Source organism: Camelina sativa, chromosome 6, assembly GCF_030686135.1.
Source record: "Camelina sativa cultivar CO46 ecotype springtype chromosome 6, ASM3068613v1".
Lineage (NCBI taxonomy): Eukaryota > Viridiplantae > Streptophyta > Magnoliopsida > Brassicales > Brassicaceae > Camelina > Camelina sativa.
Window position 1 is genome coordinate 24676922 of NC_141885.1, and position 20024 is coordinate 24696945.

A 20024-nucleotide genomic window follows, 5' to 3' on the forward strand; every position below is an offset into this window, starting at 1 on the left:
AATATGGAGGAGCTTAAAGTTTACGTTTCATGATTGATTGATTTCCCTATTACAATGTAAAAAGTTATAATGAGAAAGAAAAATATGTCTCATAAAGCATTTTTGTATTGAGATTATCTTTTGGGGAAATTGAAAATAAAGAATCAATATTTTTAAAAAATTATATTTTACGACGTTTCATGATTTATGGCTGGCTAATATTATTATTCTATCTGATAAAAAATGATTTTAAAGCCCAATTAAATTTAAAAAGATAAGACTAAAACTAAAAATATTTGGAGCAAAACATAAAACAAAAAAGGGTATTTCGTTTACTTCGCCAACTCCAATGTACAACGAGTGCATGGATTTATTCCATAAACGTATCATAAGGTCATTTCCATCAATGTATCTAACAAGTTTCTTACAAGTTTGCTAATAATAAAACAGAATAAATATAATTTAAAAAGCTTAATTTTGATTCTTTTAGAAACCTGTGTGTGTCAATTTGTGATTGGTTCAGGTAAAAAAAGAAAAAAATAAAAGTTTTACTTTTTTTTCTCTCTCGTCTCTCTCGTATCATCGTTTCTGATTTCCTCCGTCGCTTCACCATTCTCTCTGTTTCTGGGATGGGTGATTTCTTCAATGAGGTTAGTTTCGATTACTCCTTCTACTAGTGTTTGTTGTTTTGATTCTTCTTATCGATTTAGTTTTTTTTTTGTTATTGAAGTCGAATCTTCGATTTGGAATATTGAAAAGAAGATAGACTTCTCACTCTTCAGATTCGATCACACTTAGGACAACGTTGGTGTTGCTGCTGTTGCTTTTGGAACTTCTTACTATCATCTTCACCCTAACGATGCAACTCTCCTCTGGGATCGTCTTCTTGTACATTTCTTTATCTCTTCTCTTATCTTCTCTTCTCTGAGACTTGCTTTTTGTGTCTTGTTTTTGATCACTCGTTTTTGGATGAAATAACTATTGCCTTCACATCAATCATGGCTATATTTGTAATCGAGAGGATTGATGAGCATAAGGGTTACTTACTCCATTGTTCCTTTGCTTCTTGCTGGCCTTATCAGCATTTTATATTGGAGGTAACTCAAATTCCTTAAAACTCTCAACTGGTTTTTAATGATACCATTTTGAAGTTAAGAGTAAGTTGACATGAGAGGCTGTAATATTACAGGTTTTTCGATGATCTTAAACCATATGCTTTAGTACAATTTGTTCATTGCATTGTCATTCCCTTGATGGTTATTCTATCACCTCCAATGTATACACATTCTACGTATTGGCTTTGGGTTGCAGGTTAGTGCTAAGGGATTGTGTTGATATATATCTTCAGTTTGCTTTTGCAGTTATAGCTTTCTTACCTCTGGTTCTTATTCGAGATTCAATTGGCTGAAATTGCAGGATTTTATCTCTTAGCTAAGGTGGAAGAAGCTGCTGATAAGCCTATATATAGTTGGACTCATCATATTATTAGTGGCCATTCTCTGAAGCATTTGTACGCTGCTATGTTCCATGTCTTCCTTACCCTCGTGCTTGCAAAAAAACCATTCAAACTGAGAGGTACATTCTCATATATATATATGAAATGACCGGGAATTGCAGATCCATATTCTTGACTCATGCATTCCATTATTGTCATGCATTCCATTGTTGGATGTTGTCACAGTTAACACTTATGTTTGATTTGGATGTTTGCTTGTATGTTGTTTCTGTTTATGTTTATGTAATGAGTTTAACTTGTTTGGTTTCATATATAATCACAATCAGTTGATGTTTCTTTGTTATGTAATGAATTTAAGTGCTTCAGTTTTGTTTTATGTATGAGTTTTAGTTTAATTTAACATGTTTGATTGATTTGTGTTCCTCTTTATATATAGATTAATTGAGGTGTTTAGGTTTAAGACAAATCCCTCACATAAGAATATATGAATACAAAGTGGTAATGGTGGGGGCAATCGAGGCACAACAACAACAACAACAACAAGGCCCCCGGGCAATATCGACTGCCACAACTCTCTGCATCCTCTTCTATTTTTTTTTTTTTTTTTTTTTTTTTTTCACTTAAACCGACAAAAGAATACAAATATAAATAAATATACATAACCAAATTTGTGATATCTTTTAATTTTCTTAATTCTTTTTTGACGCCATATCTTTTTTTTTTTTTTTTTTTTCTTCCTTTTCCTAGACCGATATGTATTTCTAAATTATAAATAGAGAACCCTAACTCTCTTCTTGTTTCGTTGCTGACTCATAAAAAAAATCTCCCTAGTCCGAGAAAATCTCCAAATTCCCAAGTTTGTTTCTTTATCTCACAAATCCATCAGTTTCCAACAAACCCTACAAAAGATAAAAATTATTATCTTTTCTCCTTTTGTTTCCCTTATCTCGGTGAGATCGATCACACACACAGCAACAAACATCTGAAATCTGAGATCTTTTCTTTGAACATCAATGGCGTCTTCGTCAAGCCTTGCTCGATCGGGAAGCGTCCATCTAGACGAGAAATGGAAACTGTCGAAGAAAGACGGTGGCGCGTCGAGGATCACGCGCTCTTCATCGACGACTTCATCAGCTTCCTTCAACGGCAAGAAACAGGAGAGATGTGCTTTTACGAGGAAGTGTGCGAGATTGGTTAAAGAACAGAGAGCTCGTTTCTACATCATGCGTCGCTGCGTTATCATGCTTATTTGCTGGAGAGATAATTACTCCGATTCTTAAAAAAAAAACACAAAACACACATCTCTCTCTCTCTCTCTCTGTTTCTTTCTTCATCATGTCTCTGTTGTTTCTGTGGTTTGAAACCGAAGTAGATATAGATATACATGTACATAAAGGGTTCTATGTTCTTCTTGGTTTCTGTACTTTTCTTTAGATCAATTTTTTTTTTTATAGATTTGTTATGAATATTTCTGGTTTTAGAGAAGCTCTGTTTCAGTGTGAAGTTGTTTTCAAGAAGGCCAAAAAAAAAAAGAACTGAAAAATTGTGTATAATAATAATAATAAGTTGATGATATAAAATAGTGAATTAGATTCGTCTTTGGACATCTTGTGACGATTTGTTTTTTTGTTTGTTTCTCTTTTACTTTGTTTTTGTTTTCTTGCATCTCTTCTTCTTCTTCTTGTTCATTAATGATACTATATGACTGTGTGAAAGATGACGAAGATGAATGTATTGTTTCTTCTCTTTCTCTCTAGAGTCTATGGAGAGAGTTACGAGAGAGGGAGAGAGAAAAAGATTCCATTGGAACTGTTACGATTAAGCTATGTGTGGATCTTGTGTGCTTAGTCTGACAAAAGTTATTAGTTATTTATTTGTTCTCTCTCCCTTTTTAGTAATAAATAATTATGGTTTTAATATTTTTCTTTTGTCAATTATTGAATTTCAATATTTTTAAAAGTTGCAGTCAAGCTCTTTTGTTTATGGCTACTGATATAAAAAATTATACTTGTAGGATTTGTTTAACTTAGTGAGACTAGGCCATCATTAGACTTGTTCCAATTAATTTACATCAAAGATATTAGAATGTGTTAAACTTATATAATACTACTATAGTTTTGGACTAGCGCTAGTTCGTTGCTAATAAAATTGGTTTATTTTTTTATTAATTGATTATATTATATGTTGCTTGGTAATTTTGGAGATGCAAATATTTCCTTCTCAAATAAGGGAGAAATGTTGATTGGTTAATATTGGAGGTGAAAATTTTCTTCTCATGAAAGGAATAATAAGAGCAAGACACGTGTTTTATATATATTATACTATTCGTTCAAATTAAGTATTTAGTTTTATTTTGTTCATTAATTTTACTGACCTTCATTATCTTAGTTTATTTAGGGTAGTTTTCTCGTGAATTGAAATAGTAATCGGAGTGAAATACTATGAATTACATAATTGAATAATTAATACTACTTCACTTCACATGGAAAACTAACAGCTGGGGTTTCTTGTAGTTTCTTACCATGGGCATCTCTGTCTTGCAGAGATATCATATGCATCTGACTCCTTTAATACTACTATTGTCTACTCCATTTTTAATTCATCTTTTAACCTATGTGACATATATTTATTTCTGCAAACAAACAAACAAACAAACAAACAAAAAGATGATTGTATTTGAAGAAATTATCTAGTACAGACGCTGTTTATTTCGTGGGTAAATTAATTGAGACATTAACTACATCTGGTTTTGGCACCCAGATCAGTACATGATGTAAGTGAGTAAGTCTGTCAATTCTACTACGGAGATTACCAATTTAGGCTATTGGACTTAATGATGCATAATTTGTTATATCATGCTGATACATCGATATGATTGTCAACAGAATAAAATTCAAATGATGTATATATTTGCATATGACAAGTGAGGTATTTGTGTAGAAAACATAAGACTCTTAAGATTATTTGGGAAATGTACATATCTGAACTGAACCAATTCTTTTTTTTTTTTTTTTCTTCACAAGAGTAGTCTTACAATACAAAATCTCAAACTAAGCCTGAAGGTCTAACATTTTTTGGGAGGAAACTTAACAAGAGATTCAAACTCTCGTGCCAGTTTTCGAAAGTGTTACTCTATCTCTATGCAATATGCCAATATCTTTCTAAATATGGCTGATACATGTCAATAACATTTTTTCGTAAAGGATATTCCGTTAGTTCGAGATCAAGATGGAAATATACTAATCAAAAGAACTGACAAAGAAAAAGCGTATATTAAGCCATCCCCACAAATCCAAGGGATCTTTGTTTAATGATTATGAATTTGTTTGATTGTTCATTAGCATGCTTAATTTGGATTATTATAGACATATCCGGAGTTCCGGACAATTCCATTTGACTCTCTTTATTCGTTTGTCACTTTTGTGGCCGTCTTGTTCATTTTATTATATCGACAATTATTGATGGTTACTAATTTATTATTCTACTGTCATTACTTCTCATATTAAAAACTAATGGAAAAATGGGTTACTAATGCGCATTCTCCTCCGAAAGACCAAAACAGATATAGATGTGTTCTCTCTTTAGCAGTTCTAACTACGAAGTAGCAAATGCTAGTCTATGCCATCTACAAAGGGTTCTGCTTCAAAATCCAGAGTCATAATAACATGGAACACAAATTCTATTTCCTTTTCTTTCTGGTTATATTAACTTATTTTTAGTCTTTCGTCCTTAAATGTGGTCATTGACTTATTTTTGGAGATAATTAGCAAAAATATATACTAGCAAACTAGTTTTATTAATATGAAATATTATAAAATATATATATAAAGGGCCAAAGGCCAACCTCAAGGTCTAGCTAGACTCTAGCAATTGGGTAAAAAATTCGATCGATCCAAAGGCATTCTTTGAGATAAATACAAAAATGTAATTTAGGGTCCATGTTTGGTCAACAATCACATCCGTGACACGCAAGCCTGAATAACATTAATAGTAGAGACAAAATTATCCAAATGATGAGAAATACATGCATCCATTATTCGGATAGTTTCAGGAAAATATGGGATGGAAATTTCAGTTATAATGGGTCCGGTTTCCGGAATTTTGAGAACGGTTAATTTTTGGGTTAATTCGGATAGATCGAAGAGATAATTTCAAACTATATATATATGAGATAATATAAAGTATTTGATCATTATCTTTTCGTAATTTTAAGTTTATTTTATATTTTATTGTTGTCAAAATTGGTCCCCGCGTCCTATGAATTGGCCATGGATACATATTGTTATAGTAGCGAGTATATAGATAAACAGCAGGAATTAAGCCACACAATCTTGAGAGGGCCGTTCAAGAAGAGGGACAAATAACACATTACAAAAGCAATGAGATACAAAGACCTACAAAATTTTCCTTCTTTTTTCTATTATTCTTTTTTCTTCTTTCTGTAATCTCTATGCTCTCGCCATCTATTGTTATGATATGTTTATTTTGTTAGTTCAGGAACGGTTAGTTTCATTATTGCTACGACAATCTACAAAAACCAGGTTTAATTGATGGCAAACATGCAAAGAGTATGTGACGTTTTATATGCATGGACGACATAGATGAGTCGACATATCGTTTTATCTATATTAATGTGAGACAAATATAATAGCAGGTATCAAAGAAAATGAAAGATTCGTAGAATCGAAATCACTCTTCTTCTTTTCTTTTTTCTGTCAATAAGTTTTTTATTTGTTTAAGGAAATGTTATGGGTCTTTGATAGCATCACATGAACAAATATGGATACCCACCAGCATATGGAATGACTTGGGTCTCCTTGATATGCTTTGTCTCTTTATGTTACCTCCCTTGTATTTGTCTACACAATTAAAAAATAGACGACAGTTCAAAAAATAATAAAGAACTAGAAGAGACCTTTTCACACGATTATAAGAAAACAGTTTTATATGTAGAGACGCCTATTGAATTTAAATGTCAGTTGTACTCATTAGTTTAAGATGGATTATTCTTTATAATTTTCTAATTAATCTTCTTGTAAATTTCGCATAAATTCAGGTTTAATACAAATATGGCAGCATAAGTAAGTTTTTCCATCATCCATGCATGATCTATTTTGGCTGGTTCTGACGAAGCTCTAGAGTTTTGACTTATTCTCACATCCCTCATGCTAATAACTTCATATATACATACATATATATATATATATGTATATATGATGCATCAAGATGGATGGGTTGAGCACGAAAATGGTGAATCTCACGGAAATAAGGAATGGACTTTTGAGGTCGAAGCAAACCGATATCACTACATATCGTGTAGGAAGTATAGCTTTTAAAAATAGAAGAGTGAAGATACCTAAGGGAAGGTTTTATTGTTCTCCAAGAGCTGCTTACTCCCACTAGAAAAGCTCACGTCAACTCGTCTCAAAACAAAGCATGGGCTTAGCCCAATCAATCGTTTCATTCAAAGCCCAAAAAACTTGTACAGTGAAATGAAGTGGTCCGAGCCCGAACTTTTGATTCTCATTCAAAGAACCAGAAATTAAATTTGAATAAATAAGGAAGATTTCCTATAAAAAGAAAGAACTAAAACAAAAAGAAGATTTTCTATAATACACATTGACATTCTTACAAAAATTCCCAAACTCTACGTACGACGAACCACATCACATCGTATAAAGCTGTAATCCTCTGAAAAATATATAAATGTATACATATATATGGTCTAAACACAATTCCCCACAACATATACGACTAAACAAAGTCCTATCACTCTCTTAATCCGAGCCGTTGACTAGCTAGATCACATCTAACGTTACCAGCAAATCCAACTCTTGACTTGGCAAGATCAAACTCCATCCACACGTTCTGCTGATGATGGTGACCTATAACAAATGCTTCTATTCCCAAAAGATCGGAGTTTCCAAATGTGAAGCAATACACCTCATCTTTTCCCGCTGATCCGGCTCCGTTTACCCGGTACAACAGTTTCTGACCCGATACACTCATTTCCGCGCCACGGAACATTAAGCTAACCACTGGTAAACCCGAGAAATTGGGCCGTGTCAACGTCCCAACCCGGAAACAGAGGTCCATGGTCCCTTGGAACACAAAATTCGGGTCGTCTACCAGCTTGAGAACCGATTTGGTTTGCGCGCTAAACTCGGTTTTTAAAGCCGTGTAAACCGGACCCATTAAAAACGTAAACTGTGTTCCTGAATCCACCATCGTCTGACCGGCTCCGGTATGGTCCGGTACGAATACGGATTTCGGCAAAGAGAGTATCTTTGTCCCGACCCGGATTCCTTCTAATTGAACCGTGTAAGCAACCCGGTCGAAATACGGTAACGGCGTCGTTTGGAGTACCAAAGGCGTGTATTGGATTGGACCGAGCCAGGAGTAGGATCCGTCGCCGAGAAGCAATATACCGGAGGAATCTGAACCGGAGATGCAATACGAGAATTTTGAGAAACCGAGCTGGTTAACAAACGATAAAGAGCCCCGGTTCATACCCATTAAACCGGTAGATTTAGCGTCCTCTTCCGAATCGGAGCTTAAACCTGAGTCCATACAACCGAACAAAGTACCGGGTCGGGTCACAGACCCGATTACGAACGTGTCGTGAGCTAAGTTGCCTTCGATTGAGGTAGCATCGGCGTAGGAGATTGCCACGTGGCAGAGATGGGACTTCGGATCGCACATGGCGGGTATGGGTAAATCCCGGGTCCGGGTCTTGCATATTGGCGAGGAGCAAGGTACAGGGGAGTACGTAGAAGACGAAACCGGGTCAAATACGGATCCCAAGTTTGGAGTTTTTTTGCAGTGAAGCCATGAGAGCTCGCTTCCGGTGTCAAGAACCATCGATATGTTTTGAGGTGGAGAGCCGACGGCGAGAGTGACGGTGAGAGTAACATTGTGTCTGAATGAAAGCTTGTCCGATGGAGATTGAGGAAGCTTCTGTGTTTTGAGAGAGAAGATGAGTGTTTGGTTTGAAGAAGATGATGTTTTACAGAACGTGACGAGAGGGAAAATGAGAAGTAGAATTGAGAACCGAAGAAACAAAATTGAAAGAGATGATGACGACGACGACGACGAAGCCATCATTATAAGTCTAGACTCTTTGTTACATACATACTTGACGTCTTTAAATATTGTCTTCCTTTTTTTCTTGATTTTAATTCCCGGTTTGTTTCGGTTTACTCGAATTATCCTATAATAATTTTGAATTTTTAGGTGAAAAAAAAACTTTTGAGTTAACTTCTAAGAAATAATTCTAGTAGCTAGTCAAATCAAGGACCAAATCACTTAGGAAAGTACTATTCAGAAAACATAGTTTTGTCACGAACGAACGAAAAATCATTTCGCCGAAGATCGTTAGGGTTTATGTGCAGTCGATTTCATTTGAATGTAGTTAGGGTTAGGAGAGAGGCAAGTCTCGAGACAGAAAAATATTCAAAAAGACAAGTGAGAGTGAGTGGAGGAGTAGGTCTTTTTGGCCGTGTCTTTGTGGTTTCTGTTTAGTCTCTGTAGTTCACATCAACTTTGTTTTTCCTACTTTCTTTGTGTTCCCACTATCTCCGGGATCTTAACATTTCTTTTTTTCTTTCTGTTTTTGGAAGATTTGTTTTTTAATGTTCTACGGGATATCGTGTAAAGTTTTTGTTAATCAAATTCAATAACCAACCTCCACGAGTTAAAAAAAAAAAAGAATGGTTGGAGATTAGAGTTTGAACTTTGAATGATTGTTCTTTATGTTTTTCAATGATGTTGTTAATCTTTTGAGACCAATTTATTTTTCCCAAAGTTGTTACACTTGCAGTAAGTATGATTATAATACTGATTTGGTGATTTGACAAAAAAGCACCTCCCTGATAACTCACGACCGACATAATCCATCTTACATTTTGCAATCTTTTTGTCTTACTTTATGACTTCTTGGTTAGTAATTACTGGAATAGTATTTTGTTACTTAGTAAATATGCCGTCCAAATTGCTACGTACAAATCAATGGGACCGCCAAAAGATAGAGGTTAAAAAATAGTTTTACATAAGAAATGTTGTAGTTGTGTCTTGTTTTGTCCTCTCATGTTTCCTATTCCATATGAATTTGAAACACACTTAGAATTACAAATCGCAAACTTCCAGTTCTTGTTTCTTTATATTATCCTTTTGATTTCCGTCCCACGTTACTAATCACCTAACATTACAGGACATTCGTATAATGACATGTAAATGGTGCATTTTTTTATAAGATCCTTAATTCCAAAATTATAGGTTTTAAGTAAATTTTGGATTTATAAAAAAAGTACTTCCAAAAAGTTGAAGATAGGTCGTAACCTCACAGTAACACGTCAAACCGAGTCGTGCTAGCCTTCTAGTATATTTAAGGTAAACGAAAGTTGAATTATATATTGTAATTTTGCAGAGTTTGTCAAAGTTGGCGAAAGGTGGTGATGAAATCGACAAAAAGTTTGTCAAATGTGTGCTGGAGGCAACCCATTCCTAACTCCTAACTCGTTCTCAATCCTCACCAACTCCTTCCTGTTGTGTTACCAAATAACTCTTCTTTTTTCTTTCAACCAGGCACCAACAAATATATTTTGGTCTTACGACAAATGAGTCTCAACCAATAAAATTATAGAGTTACAGCTACAAGGTGACATTTTAGTGGTCAAAACTACACTTAAATCACAATGAAGCTCTTTGACAAATTTGTCAAAAAGTACGTAACTGAGAAAAGTAGTAGATTAACTAAGTGAAGTTATACAAATATCAATCATATAATATTCATTGAGGTCATTACATATCAATCAGTTCTCCATAATATTGATGATATTTGTTACATACATATCAAAGTTCAAAAATCTGAATGCAGCCTCGAGCATTAAATATTGGTGACTGGATGTGATTTATGGACACCAAACCAATCGCGGGAATGTTTCTTTATCATCTTTATGGATTTTGTTCATGTGTGATACTGAATTCATTAGTCCCGCCCACTTGCAAACCTGACAAACGGGGTATATATACTCCTAGAACTTTTACATTGCATTTTGGCAATATCTCGTTCGTGGAAAAAACAACACCAAGGAAAACTTATAAAACGAATTTGAAGAAGTAAAGTCAATTTGGAATTAATGCGTTATTTGTATTCTAACGTATTTTTTCGTGGTAAGGCTAGACCATTATGTATGGGGACCCCATTCTTTCTGTTTGTAGTATTATGGTCTAAAAGAGATTGAAGTGCATAATCCAATATTTGATTATGAGTCTGAAAGTGATTGAAGCAAATCAGTGAGTTACATGTCTATGTGACCTTGTTTGTCCCGTTTACATCACTTGGCTGATAAGCCTGCTAGCTAATTGATTTTTTTTTTTTTTTTTTCATATTAAATCTCCGAGTTTTCCTTGGTGATACGTTAATAAATGATATATATGATGTATGTGTCTTATACATGTGTTGTTAAATTTTCCTTCTGTTTCATACAACCATGACTAAGTCTATAACATGAAATATGGATCTAGTATGGGTGAATGGGTTAAATAACCAAAAAGTAAAGTAACATTGGTGAACAAACATGTGTACTCCAAAATTGGGTCAGTGCCATATTGTAGTGTTTCCTTTATAACATGCTTTTGAAAACTGTATATCACAATTTGCCGCATATTTGTTATAAAACAATTGAAGTTATATCATATACTTTTATAATAATAAATAGGATATATAGTTCTATATTGGAAAAATAGAAGAACAGTCAAAAGTGTAAGTGTGTAACATGCTACTATCGTCGTATATTGTTGAATATGTAATTCTCAAGAGTCGGGTGTACAGGCCTTTACATGCATGTATGGGTGTTAAACAGACCATAACTATCATAGTGTTGGGCTAAGCGTCACAAACGGTAAGAATGTTAAAATATTTACACAAGGCCTCTCTCAGCGAGAGTGATCAAAGGAGAGACGTGTTCTGTTCATGATTATAGCATGATGTCATGTGCAAGGGATTAGTGTTTTCCACCTGTTACCTCATGGTAGTATTGGTGTTGATTATAATCCACACCACGTTGGATACTAGCTGGACTTTCAATATGTGAGGTTGATGATAATCTTATGGTCATATGACTCATGAGCATACAAAACAGATACCATATTTTCTGTAGTTTTTAACAAGATTGCTTAACGATTTTGTCTTAGACAATCGATTTTGAAAGTCCAACCTTTTAATACGCATGTTCAAAACGTTAAGCATTTGAGTATTTAGTCATTTTCAGCAAGTAACTGATAAATGTTTATATTTAACGACCCAAAAATATAGAAAACAAAACTAGTTTTTCAGTACTGTGGTAACAGTAAGAGTGTATTTAACATAGGAAGATAAACAAATATAATAATGAAAAATAATTGCTAAATTACAAAAGACTGTCTCCAATAAACGACAGCATCATCAGATGCGTTGTATAAAAAACTCTATCATTGCTTTTTCCTTCACGTTTCCTCTACTTATTGACCTCATCAAATTAATTGGTCGCTTTATAAGATTCTTCTATAGCCTCTAGGTATACATGTATTATTGGTTTGGTGCCTCTGCAGTTCGAAGATTATAGCTGTACAATTTAGGTAACATAATTCTCTTCAGGTGTTTGACAATAAACCATGTACTTAAAATTAATGAAAACCTTAGGTTTGAAAACTCTATATCCTTAACTGTAACACACCACTAAAATATTGAGTGGTGTAAGTATGTGTACTCACTGATTGAAGACCCATATTCTTAGTTAGTAACACACTAACACAACAGAGGAATGACTCAAAATACCGATTCCGCAAAAGCATTGTGATTGGCAAAATTGTTGCGAAATCATTCTTAGGCTGCTTAACATTTGTATCACAATCCATAATCTCACGAACAAACTATGAATCTCCTTCAATATCCATTCTCAAATACATCTACAATCTCTCACTTTATCTATTCACAGTAAACATAACAAAAAGAACTGTGAATACTCAAGAACCATTTCAACTACATATCAAAAAAACACTATTGTCACCTAGACTTTTTTGTATCAAATTTACTCGCATAGATTCAACTTTTTTCGGGAAAGAATATAACCATTACACTGAAATAAACAAAAAAACTTGAGAAAGAAACAAACGAAAAATGTAAACAGAGGAGTGTGTTATTCTTTCAACTTTTTACCTGAGAGAGGTGAGAGGTGACGATGATAACTCTAGTAAATCATCAGGCTAGCCAATTTCGTCTCCTTGACGAAGACGACGATGTACTAAACAGAGAAAACGACGACCTACGGGTAACACGAATTCTGGACCCGGACCCGGACGATGCTGCAGCAGCAATGGATCCAGATGACCCACTAAAACATCCAAAAAGCCTCATGATCCGACCCGCAAACCCACCGCCTCCCTCTCTACTACTTCCATCTCTTCCTCCTCTTCTCGAACCCCAAGCCACTCTTCTCGGAAGTCTCTCGTCACCTAGTCTACCACCGTCAACCTCCGTGTAAACCACCGGCATCATTCTATCTCCACCTCTCCAACCACCAGGGATTCTCCCAACAGCGAATCCTCCACCTGGTAACCTCCAAATAGTCAGCCCCGCCGCGGAGTCTTCCTCTTCCTCCGCCGAAGCAGTAACCGTCAAAGCACCACCGGTGTTACCATCAGTAATATCCTCCGCCGGGGGAAGCTCGTGACGGCAAACGGGACAAGAGTTTCGAATGGCAAGCCAAGGAAGGATACAATCAGGATGATAGATGTGGTTACAAGGCATCTCACGAGCGGAAGATTTCAAAACAAAATTCTCTTTACAAACAGCGCAGTGAGATTGAGAATCAGACTGAAGATGATTAGGATCGATTTCAATCACAGGCAAAGCTTCGATCGCAGATTTAGAAGCCGGAGGATGGTCACAAGAACGATTGTTACGATTGGTGTTAAGCTCGATCTGAGAGATCTGATCTAACAACCGATCGAATCCAGAACCTAGCAAAAACTCAGTCATACTAGGTGGTAAAGGTCTAAGACCAGAATCAGTACCGTCATCGTAATACATCTGAAAAGCAGATCGATCTAAACCTTGGGAGACATCAGAAGAAGGAGCACCACCGCCACCAGATCCACGGAGAACGATAACAGGATTAGGAGATCGGTTGCTGCTACGAGTACGAGTCACGGTTGTGGGAGTGGTGGGACTGTTGTCGGCGGTAGAAGCGTGCATAGATGAAGAAGAGGAAGGGAGAGGGAAACGAGTAGGGCTGCGATGCTGAGCAGTGGTGGTGACACGGTGGAAAGAATCGGAAGGAGTGAAATCGAGAGATTCTTGGATGTGTTCGAGGAAACCACCGTCGCAATCAGGGCAAGAGATGGAATCGGAAACCCAAACGAATCGGCTACAGCTGTAACACCAGTAAGATCCAGAAGCCATGGGAATAGGGATCTGAAACGGGGGGGAGAGAAATCAAAAATCAAAATCAAATCAAAATATTTAGGAGGAAGAAGAGGTTAACAACATCTGGTAGAGGTTGATTTGATTGACTAAATTTGAGTTTTTCTGTGGTAAAGGAGAAGAAGAAGGAGAGGGAGAGAGAATGAAGTTTTTTTTTTTTTTTTTTTCTTTTCTTTTTGGTTTTTGTGTGTTTTATTAACAAGAAGATTACAGAATTGGCGTATACCCAACCGTCCACTTCGTGTGCTGGCACCTCCTTCTTCTCTTCTCTTTTTTTTTTTTTTTTTCTGCTCTTTCGTAATTAATTAATTATTTAAACGGTTTTTTTTTGAAAAAAATTCTTCAAACGGTTTAACCCTGAATTATAATAACTAACCATAACCCCCACTAATTAATTTTGTAAAATGGTAGATTTTTTGTTGTTGTAAAATTACAAATGAAATTGCGTTTTTGATTAAATAATATATATTAAGGTGTCATTTTATTGTTAATACAATTCTCTTAATTAAAGTATTATAGAAAAAGAAAAATTAATATATAAATTAGGAAGACTGCAAAAGCCCATTATAGTAAATAAATAAAAGCCCATTAGAGCCAAGTAAAAATTGTAAATTCGCCTTCTCTATTCAATGATTCCGGCCGGGTCTGCTGAATAGCGTGAATCCCAGACAGAACCAGAAGAGTTTCTTCAATTTCTCCTTCTTTCGATTTTGAGAAATTTTACAGGTACGCGCTTGCTCTTTCCTTCACAACATCGTCTTCTCCTTCTTCTTCTTGCATCTCTATTCATAAATCATCCACTCGAAGATCAGAAACTCTCTCTTACTCTCGCGAGTTGTAATCTGGAAAAAAAAAAAAAAAAGATTTTTTTAGGAAAATGTGATTTTTGGCCGCTTCTGGGAATATTTGTGTGACGAAAAAAACATGGAAGATCTCGTTTAATAAATGTTGTTGGCAATTCTAATTACATAGATTTATTTCTGTGAGTTTGAGTTAGTTATAAAAAAACTGATGGAATTGAATTTTTTTTTTGTTGGTATGGTCACAACTCACAATTGCTTTAGTGTCTCTTTTAGTTTGATTGATGTAGATCACAAAGGCTTATGCTTGTTTCTTGGGTGAGATTTATATTGTCTGTTCTCTGCTTGGTAATGAAGTAGTACTTGCCAATTAATTAATGAGCTTGTTTGGTGTTTTTTTTTTTTGTTAAAAGAGTGAAAATAGGAGCTTCGAAACTTTCCGGGATGCAGAAGCAAGTCCTGAGTCTCTACAGAGGATTTCTAAGAGCAGCTCGTTCTAAGCCAACAGAAGACAGGAAGAGAATTGAGATGATCGTGTCAACAGAGTTCCGCCACAACTCTAAAGAGGTCGACCGTAAGAATTTCCAGTACATCGAGTATTTGCTTCGGTTAGGTACTAAACAGCTCGATCAACTCAAAAGCCCTGACATAGTTAGCCTCTCCTCCGTGAAGGTCGTTGCTTCTAAAACCTGATATTTTGCTTTTAGCCTTAAGGCTCTAGTGATTTATAGATGACAACGAGAAGGAAATCGATTTGTTTTCCTCGAATCTTTAACATTGGTTTTATATATGTATGAGTATGATGATGCATGAACTGCCATGGGTGTTCAAGAGCCATTATAAAATAAAATGAATTGTGATCACTTGGTATATATATCTATACACAAAAGTTATGTGCATCTACTAATACTCCTCTCCTCAAGTTAAGAGTATGGAGAGATTTGTATCGGATTATTTCTTTGTAAGAATACAATACCAGTCGATAATGTAGTGGTTGACACTTGTTTTGTCAATGCTCTTGCTTTACTTGATTGTGTGATACAGTTTCTGCCTAAATAGTTAGGGCGTTATAGGTGGTCTGACATCTGTGATCCCATTCGTTTTGTCTATTTGCTACTGGCTAGTGTGTATAATACTATGCATTGGATGTAGTTTATGATAAAAGGCAATTTTAAATTATCAATGTGTTGCACATGATCATAAAAAAAGAAAAGAAGAAAAGAGGACAAGACCCAATCCACAATTACACAAAGGGGGGAAAAAAAAAGAGACCCAAAGGAGACAATAGGAGTAAAACAGCAATTTAGTAAGTAGGAGAGAATACTCAAAAGTTGTAGACACAGGTTCCATCGTCACTTCTAGCCGTTGGATCAAAGTTTTGAGCCGCAGGATCAGTACATCCTTCAGGAACAGGTAGGTTTACTTGCTGGGCGGCTTTGCCTGCAATTCAAGTAAGTTTAACTTCAGAAACCCTAATTCTTTTTTTTTTCTTCTGTTTTATCTTTTCCTCTTCTTTTATAGATTCATATCCAATTGATTCAATCAGTTGGCTAACCAAACCGAAAAAAAAAAAAAAGGAGTTCAGACCTCGTCTTTACCGTAGAAAGTTCCGCGGTCGATGGCATCAGCGTTAGCATCTCCCAAGGCAGCCTGGCTGAGGTAGGTGTCGGCAAGTTGGACTCTTTTGACATTATCTTGTTCCATCACAAGCATGTTTCCATACTCCATAAGCTTCTCAAGAGTCATCTCGGGTTGCTCGAACTTGGGAGGTCCTTCCCTTGAGTTCACCAGCCTCTTTCCGATCTTCTCCACTCCAAGTCCCTCAACAAACTTCCTCACTTCATCATCGTACACTCTCGCCCTCAATGCACCGAAGAAATCTGTCCATACGATAAAAACATGAGTTAGGATCTGCACAAGTTCTTCAGACAAAATATGGGTTAGCCAGAATCTTTCTTACCGATGGATTGACCAGGGAACTTATCAACAAGGGTGACTATGTCTTGGTCCTCGATCTTGTCGGTCCTGAAGATACCCTTGCAGACACCAATACGGTCTTCACGGGTAGGTGCCCAGTAGAACTTCTCCATACGTCCGTCACGGATGAGAGGAGCGTAAAGGGTGGAGAAATCGTTACCGGTGACAATGATGGGGACACGTGCGTTCTCTTCCTTGTTGTACATTCCTGGGAGCTGGACGTTGGTTGGGGCATCAGCAATGTTCATGAGTGTTGCGTTGACCATCTGGTTGTTGACTGTGTACTGAGTAGTACCACCCATACGACCCGCACCAGCGTCAAGATCGTTGATGAAGAGACAACACATCTTTCCCTTCTTGATCATGTCAGCTGCCTCACGGTACCTCTGACGGATAAGCTTGGCTGGTTCTCCTGCGTTTCCACTCTCAAGCTCTCCAGCACTCATCATGATTGGGCTGCAAAAAGGTTTCAAATCATTTTTAGATTTTTTTGAGGAGAGCAAAACGGGTCGAGATCGGAGTTAAGTAAGTGGACTCACTTGATACCCATCTTGGCCATGACAAGCTCACACTGGAAGGATTTACCTTGACCTTTGCCTCCCCAAATACCCAAAATAAGTGGAACCTATGAAAACAAAATAGAGCATTTCAAGATAAATAAAATTGTGTAATAACTCAAAATACCCAATGAAGGAACAGTCCTAAGTAAATACCTTAATGTTAGGCAAGGTCAAGAAGTTCTTGGTGATGTGAACAACAAGCTTGTCCATGAAAGCAGGAGCAATGTAAAACCCATCCATCATGTTGTCCAAGTTGTACCTATTCCAAGAAGTAAAGACAATTTTAAAACCAAGATTCTAAAAATCTCTATGGAACTAATGAGAGATCTAAGAGAGATGAAAACTCACTGCCTAAGGCCTTGGCTAATGTATTCATATGAGCTAAGGACGGCGTGGTGAGTTCCGGTTCCCATAGGAGCTTGGAAGACAGAGTCAACCAAACCCTTGCCTCTGGTAATATCTTGTTGATCATCAGACGTGTCGTAGGCAAGACCCTTCCATCTGTCTCCATCGGTTTGTTTGTCTTCTTTCACAGCCAACACCTTGAATGATCCGTTGCTCTTCTTGTTGCTCTGTGCGAATCTCGACACAGTTACAACTTTGTTTCCCAAGAAGGTCGAAGCTGGGGCTGATGTAGCTCCAGATCCTGACCCGTTTAAGCTCAACTGCAACACACATACACACAAACAAGGTCAAACATCAATCTTGAATTTTGGTTCATATGGTTCAAGAACCGGTTTAGAGACTATTCCTAAGGATAAAAAGGTGTTCAATCTGAAACCAAACCGAACCGGGAATAAGCTGAAGATTAAACCATACTTAATTTTGGTTCACACAGTTCAAGGTACAGATTATTCCTGAAGACTCTACAGTTCTATCTAAACCAACTAAACAAAAAATAAAGTAAAAACTCTTATAAAATCCTACAAGAAGACTCTACAGTTTCAGTTCGAATATTCTATACTTTCTACATCGGTTTGAACGATTCTACTAATCTGTATTCTGTAGTTTCAAAGTAGAGACTAAAAGAACCATCAAAGTATCTTTAGATTTCTTAGTTAAAGTACCAGAATCTTCTGTTCTGTCAGAGAATCTCAAAATGATGCAAGAAGATCAAATTCTTGAGCTACAAGTGTAATTAAGATCACGTTAACATTAAACCAGTTGTGAAAGAGATTAAACTGTACCGGAGCTCTGTTGATGGCACCGACGGTGGAAACTGCGGCGGCCATATCTCACGACTGCGACAAGTGTGCAACACACAAGAAGCTGAAGAGAGAGAGAGAGAGGAGACTTTGTTTGATTGGTTGAAGAAGCAGTGAAGAGGTGTTGGTGTGGGCAAGAAACTTAAAGAGATTTATAAAGCGAGTGATCAACAACAGCCAATTCGTTATCTCTTCGTCCTCCAAGTTTTAACTCTCTCTGATCGCCACACGATGCGGATTGGCCAACTCGCCACGTGGCGCCACGAGGAAGATGATGAGGAGGATTAAGTTTTGATTGGTCCACGTGGAATATGTTTTATGAGGTTGTAGTGAAATGGCTGATTTGTGCCACTGGATTTGTCTTAGCTTGGAGTGAAGATTATTACATTATTTATTACCACATATGCTTTTCAAAAATCATTGTTGTTGCTTTTTTTTTTGTTTTATGAGGACTGAGGTAAGCCATTCATATGTGATCAGGATACTTCTACACTCATCTTCATACGATAACATTCCAATTTTTGGATAATGACAATTACTTATTGATAAGTAATGTTCCAAATACGGTGTAAACTGATTGGCTGAGAGAAATTGTCTTAGCTAATAGACTAGATTTCTTATTTTATTATACATCATACAATTTTTGTATTGGCTAAGTTATATGAAAAAACGATGTGGTTACCAAATTAAACATGGTTTTATTACCAACCAAACAACAACTAATTAATAGTTTTATGGATAAGATACTTAGTTTATCTTTTTAGGAAGAACTTCAAGAAATTTTTCACTCTCTGGATCTGCTGACTCGTGATTAGGTTCATCCGGCTCCTTGTTTGAGCAAGAGTTGTTTCCTTGTTTTTTAAATTTTTTTGCCAAGGAACCAATATATTGGTAATTCCCTATGTAAATCCAAACCTATTCAATTCTAATGATATTTACTCATTTAACAAAAAAAAATGTAAAGTAAAAAAGTTCAAGATAGTATATATAAAGATATACTCCCTCCGTTTCATAATATATGATGTTTTAGAGAGATTTTTTGTTTCATAATATAAGATGTTTTCAAGTTTCTATGCAACTTTTTGATTAAGTCAATATTATCTATTGTGTAGTATTATTTATGATTGATTGAACTTTTAAAAAGCAAACATTTTTTAATTTGCGTGCTTTTGTTAAAACATCATACATTTTGAAACGGAGAGATTATATAATTTCTACAAATAGTGTTTAAAGCTTTAATATCTAATTATGTGTTTACTTCTCTCTTATGAGTGATGGAATGATGGAATTGCTTGCAATATGTACAGTTTATGTTCTAAAACGACTTTATGTGGTTGGTTTATGAGTGGATAAAATGTTTGCGTTAGATGTGGTTATAAAGTATAACGTGTGTGTTTGTGACATTTGCTTTTTATAAATAGTTTTAATATGGACTCGTAAAATGGTAGTAAGTTATTCAATTGCCCATTTAACTACACTAACTAGTCGATAAATCTTTCTACCATTTTTCGCCAAAGCTTCTAATTTTATGCTAACTTTCAGACATACATATACAAATATATACTTACTCCAATGACTTTGGTG

General features: G+C 35.9%; 5 protein-coding genes and 1 pseudogene across 10 annotated transcripts; 3 read left to right on the forward strand and 3 right to left on the reverse strand.

Moving 5' to 3' along the window:
• Positions 1 to 318: 318 nt before the first annotated feature.
• LOC104792800 (uncharacterized) lies at positions 319 to 2235 on the forward strand. Of its 3 annotated transcripts, none has more exons than XM_019246478.2 (5): positions 319 to 629; positions 710 to 1076; positions 1169 to 1290; positions 1396 to 1554; positions 1872 to 2235. In XM_019246478.2, the coding sequence occupies exons 2-5, from the start codon at positions 1006 to 1008 to the stop codon at positions 1874 to 1876; spliced, it is 357 nt and encodes a 118-aa protein (XP_019102023.1). In that variant the 5' UTR covers positions 319 to 629; positions 710 to 1005; the 3' UTR covers positions 1877 to 2235. The 3 variants fall into 3 exon arrangements, with proteins under 3 accessions (XP_019102023.1, XP_087310725.1, XP_087310724.1); XM_087454599.1 differs by having other exon boundaries at positions 497 to 629; positions 778 to 1076; XM_087454598.1 differs by having other exon boundaries at positions 512 to 629; positions 762 to 1076.
• Positions 2236 to 2304: 69 nt separating this feature from the next.
• On the forward strand, positions 2305 to 2730 carry LOC109133397 (small polypeptide DEVIL 11 pseudogene; annotated as a pseudogene).
• Positions 2731 to 7022: 4292 nt separating this feature from the next.
• On the reverse strand, positions 7023 to 8566 carry LOC104792801 (aspartic proteinase PCS1). Its single transcript, XM_010519023.3, has one exon. The coding sequence runs from the start codon at positions 8537 to 8539 to the stop codon at positions 7205 to 7207; it is 1335 nt and encodes a 444-aa protein (XP_010517325.2). The 5' UTR covers positions 8540 to 8566; the 3' UTR covers positions 7023 to 7204.
• A 3133-nt stretch (positions 8567 to 11699) lies between these two features.
• LOC104792802 (putative E3 ubiquitin-protein ligase RHC2A) lies at positions 11700 to 14139 on the reverse strand. 3 transcript variants are annotated; one of them, XM_010519025.3, is made up of 2 exons: positions 12633 to 14139; positions 11700 to 12039 (listed from the first exon to the last, which is right to left on the reverse strand). In XM_010519025.3, exon 1 carries the CDS (start codon positions 13875 to 13877, stop codon positions 12675 to 12677), a length of 1203 nt encoding a protein of 400 aa, XP_010517327.1. In that variant the 5' UTR covers positions 13878 to 14139; the 3' UTR covers positions 11700 to 12039; positions 12633 to 12674. The 3 variants fall into 3 exon arrangements, with proteins under 3 accessions (XP_010517327.1, XP_010517328.1, XP_010517329.1); XM_010519026.3 differs by having other exon boundaries at positions 11700 to 12019; positions 12633 to 14120; XM_010519027.2 differs by lacking the exon at positions 11700 to 12039 and adding an exon at positions 12336 to 12401 and having other exon boundaries at positions 12633 to 14120.
• A 648-nt stretch (positions 14140 to 14787) lies between these two features.
• LOC104792804 (succinate dehydrogenase assembly factor 1, mitochondrial) lies at positions 14788 to 15561 on the forward strand. The gene is made up of 2 exons (XM_010519030.3): positions 14788 to 15016; positions 15112 to 15561. The coding sequence occupies exons 1-2, from the start codon at positions 14910 to 14912 to the stop codon at positions 15389 to 15391; spliced, it is 387 nt and encodes a 128-aa protein (XP_010517332.2). The 5' UTR covers positions 14788 to 14909; the 3' UTR covers positions 15392 to 15561.
• Positions 15562 to 15850: 289 nt separating this feature from the next.
• On the reverse strand, positions 15851 to 18918 carry LOC104792803 (ribulose bisphosphate carboxylase/oxygenase activase, chloroplastic). 2 transcript variants are annotated; one of them, XM_010519029.3, is made up of 7 exons: positions 18423 to 18918; positions 17584 to 17900; positions 17389 to 17494; positions 17215 to 17300; positions 16659 to 17131; positions 16286 to 16578; positions 15851 to 16138 (listed from the first exon to the last, which is right to left on the reverse strand). In XM_010519029.3, exons 1-7 carry the CDS (start codon positions 18465 to 18467, stop codon positions 16118 to 16120), a joined length of 1341 nt encoding a protein of 446 aa, XP_010517331.1. In that variant the 5' UTR covers positions 18468 to 18918; the 3' UTR covers positions 15851 to 16117. The 2 variants fall into 2 exon arrangements, with proteins under 2 accessions (XP_010517331.1, XP_010517330.1); XM_010519028.3 differs by having other exon boundaries at positions 16297 to 16578; positions 18423 to 18914.
• Positions 18919 to 20024: the final 1106 nt, after the last annotated feature.

What these genes read in the sequence shown, in the direction of transcription:
- LOC104792803 (XM_010519028.3), bottom strand. Translation starts at nt 18,467, where the DNA reads ATGGCCGCCGCAGTTTCCACCGTCGGTGCCATCAACAGAGCTCCG. An exon ending in TGACCTTGCCTAACATTAAG is followed by an intron (nt 17,301 to 17,388) that starts GTATTTACTTAG and finishes TTGTTTTCATAG; the next exon opens with GTTCCACTTATTTTGGGTAT. An exon ending in ATGGCCAAGATGGGTATCAA is followed by an intron (nt 17,132 to 17,214) that starts GTGAGTCCACTT and finishes ACCTTTTTGCAG; the next exon opens with CCCAATCATGATGAGTGCTG.
- LOC104792800 (XM_019246478.2), top strand. Translation starts at nt 1,006, where the DNA reads ATGAGCATAAGGGTTACTTACTCCATTGTTCCTTTGCTTCTTGCTGGC. An exon ending in ATCAGCATTTTATATTGGAG is followed by an intron (nt 1,077 to 1,168) that starts GTAACTCAAATT and finishes GTAATATTACAG; the next exon opens with GTTTTTCGATGATCTTAAAC. An exon ending in GTATTGGCTTTGGGTTGCAG is followed by an intron (nt 1,291 to 1,395) that starts GTTAGTGCTAAG and finishes CTGAAATTGCAG; the next exon opens with GATTTTATCTCTTAGCTAAG.
- LOC104792801 (XM_010519023.3), bottom strand. Translation starts at nt 8,539, where the DNA reads ATGATGGCTTCGTCGTCGTCGTCGTCATCATCTCTTTCAATTTTGTTT.
- LOC104792802 (XM_010519025.3), bottom strand. Translation starts at nt 13,877, where the DNA reads ATGGCTTCTGGATCTTACTGGTGTTACAGCTGTAGCCGATTCGTTTGG.
- LOC104792804 (XM_010519030.3), top strand. Translation starts at nt 14,910, where the DNA reads ATGGAATTGAATTTTTTTTTTGTTGGTATGGTCACAACTCACAATTGC. An exon ending in GGCTTATGCTTGTTTCTTGG is followed by an intron (nt 15,017 to 15,111) that starts GTGAGATTTATA and finishes TTTTGTTAAAAG; the next exon opens with AGTGAAAATAGGAGCTTCGA.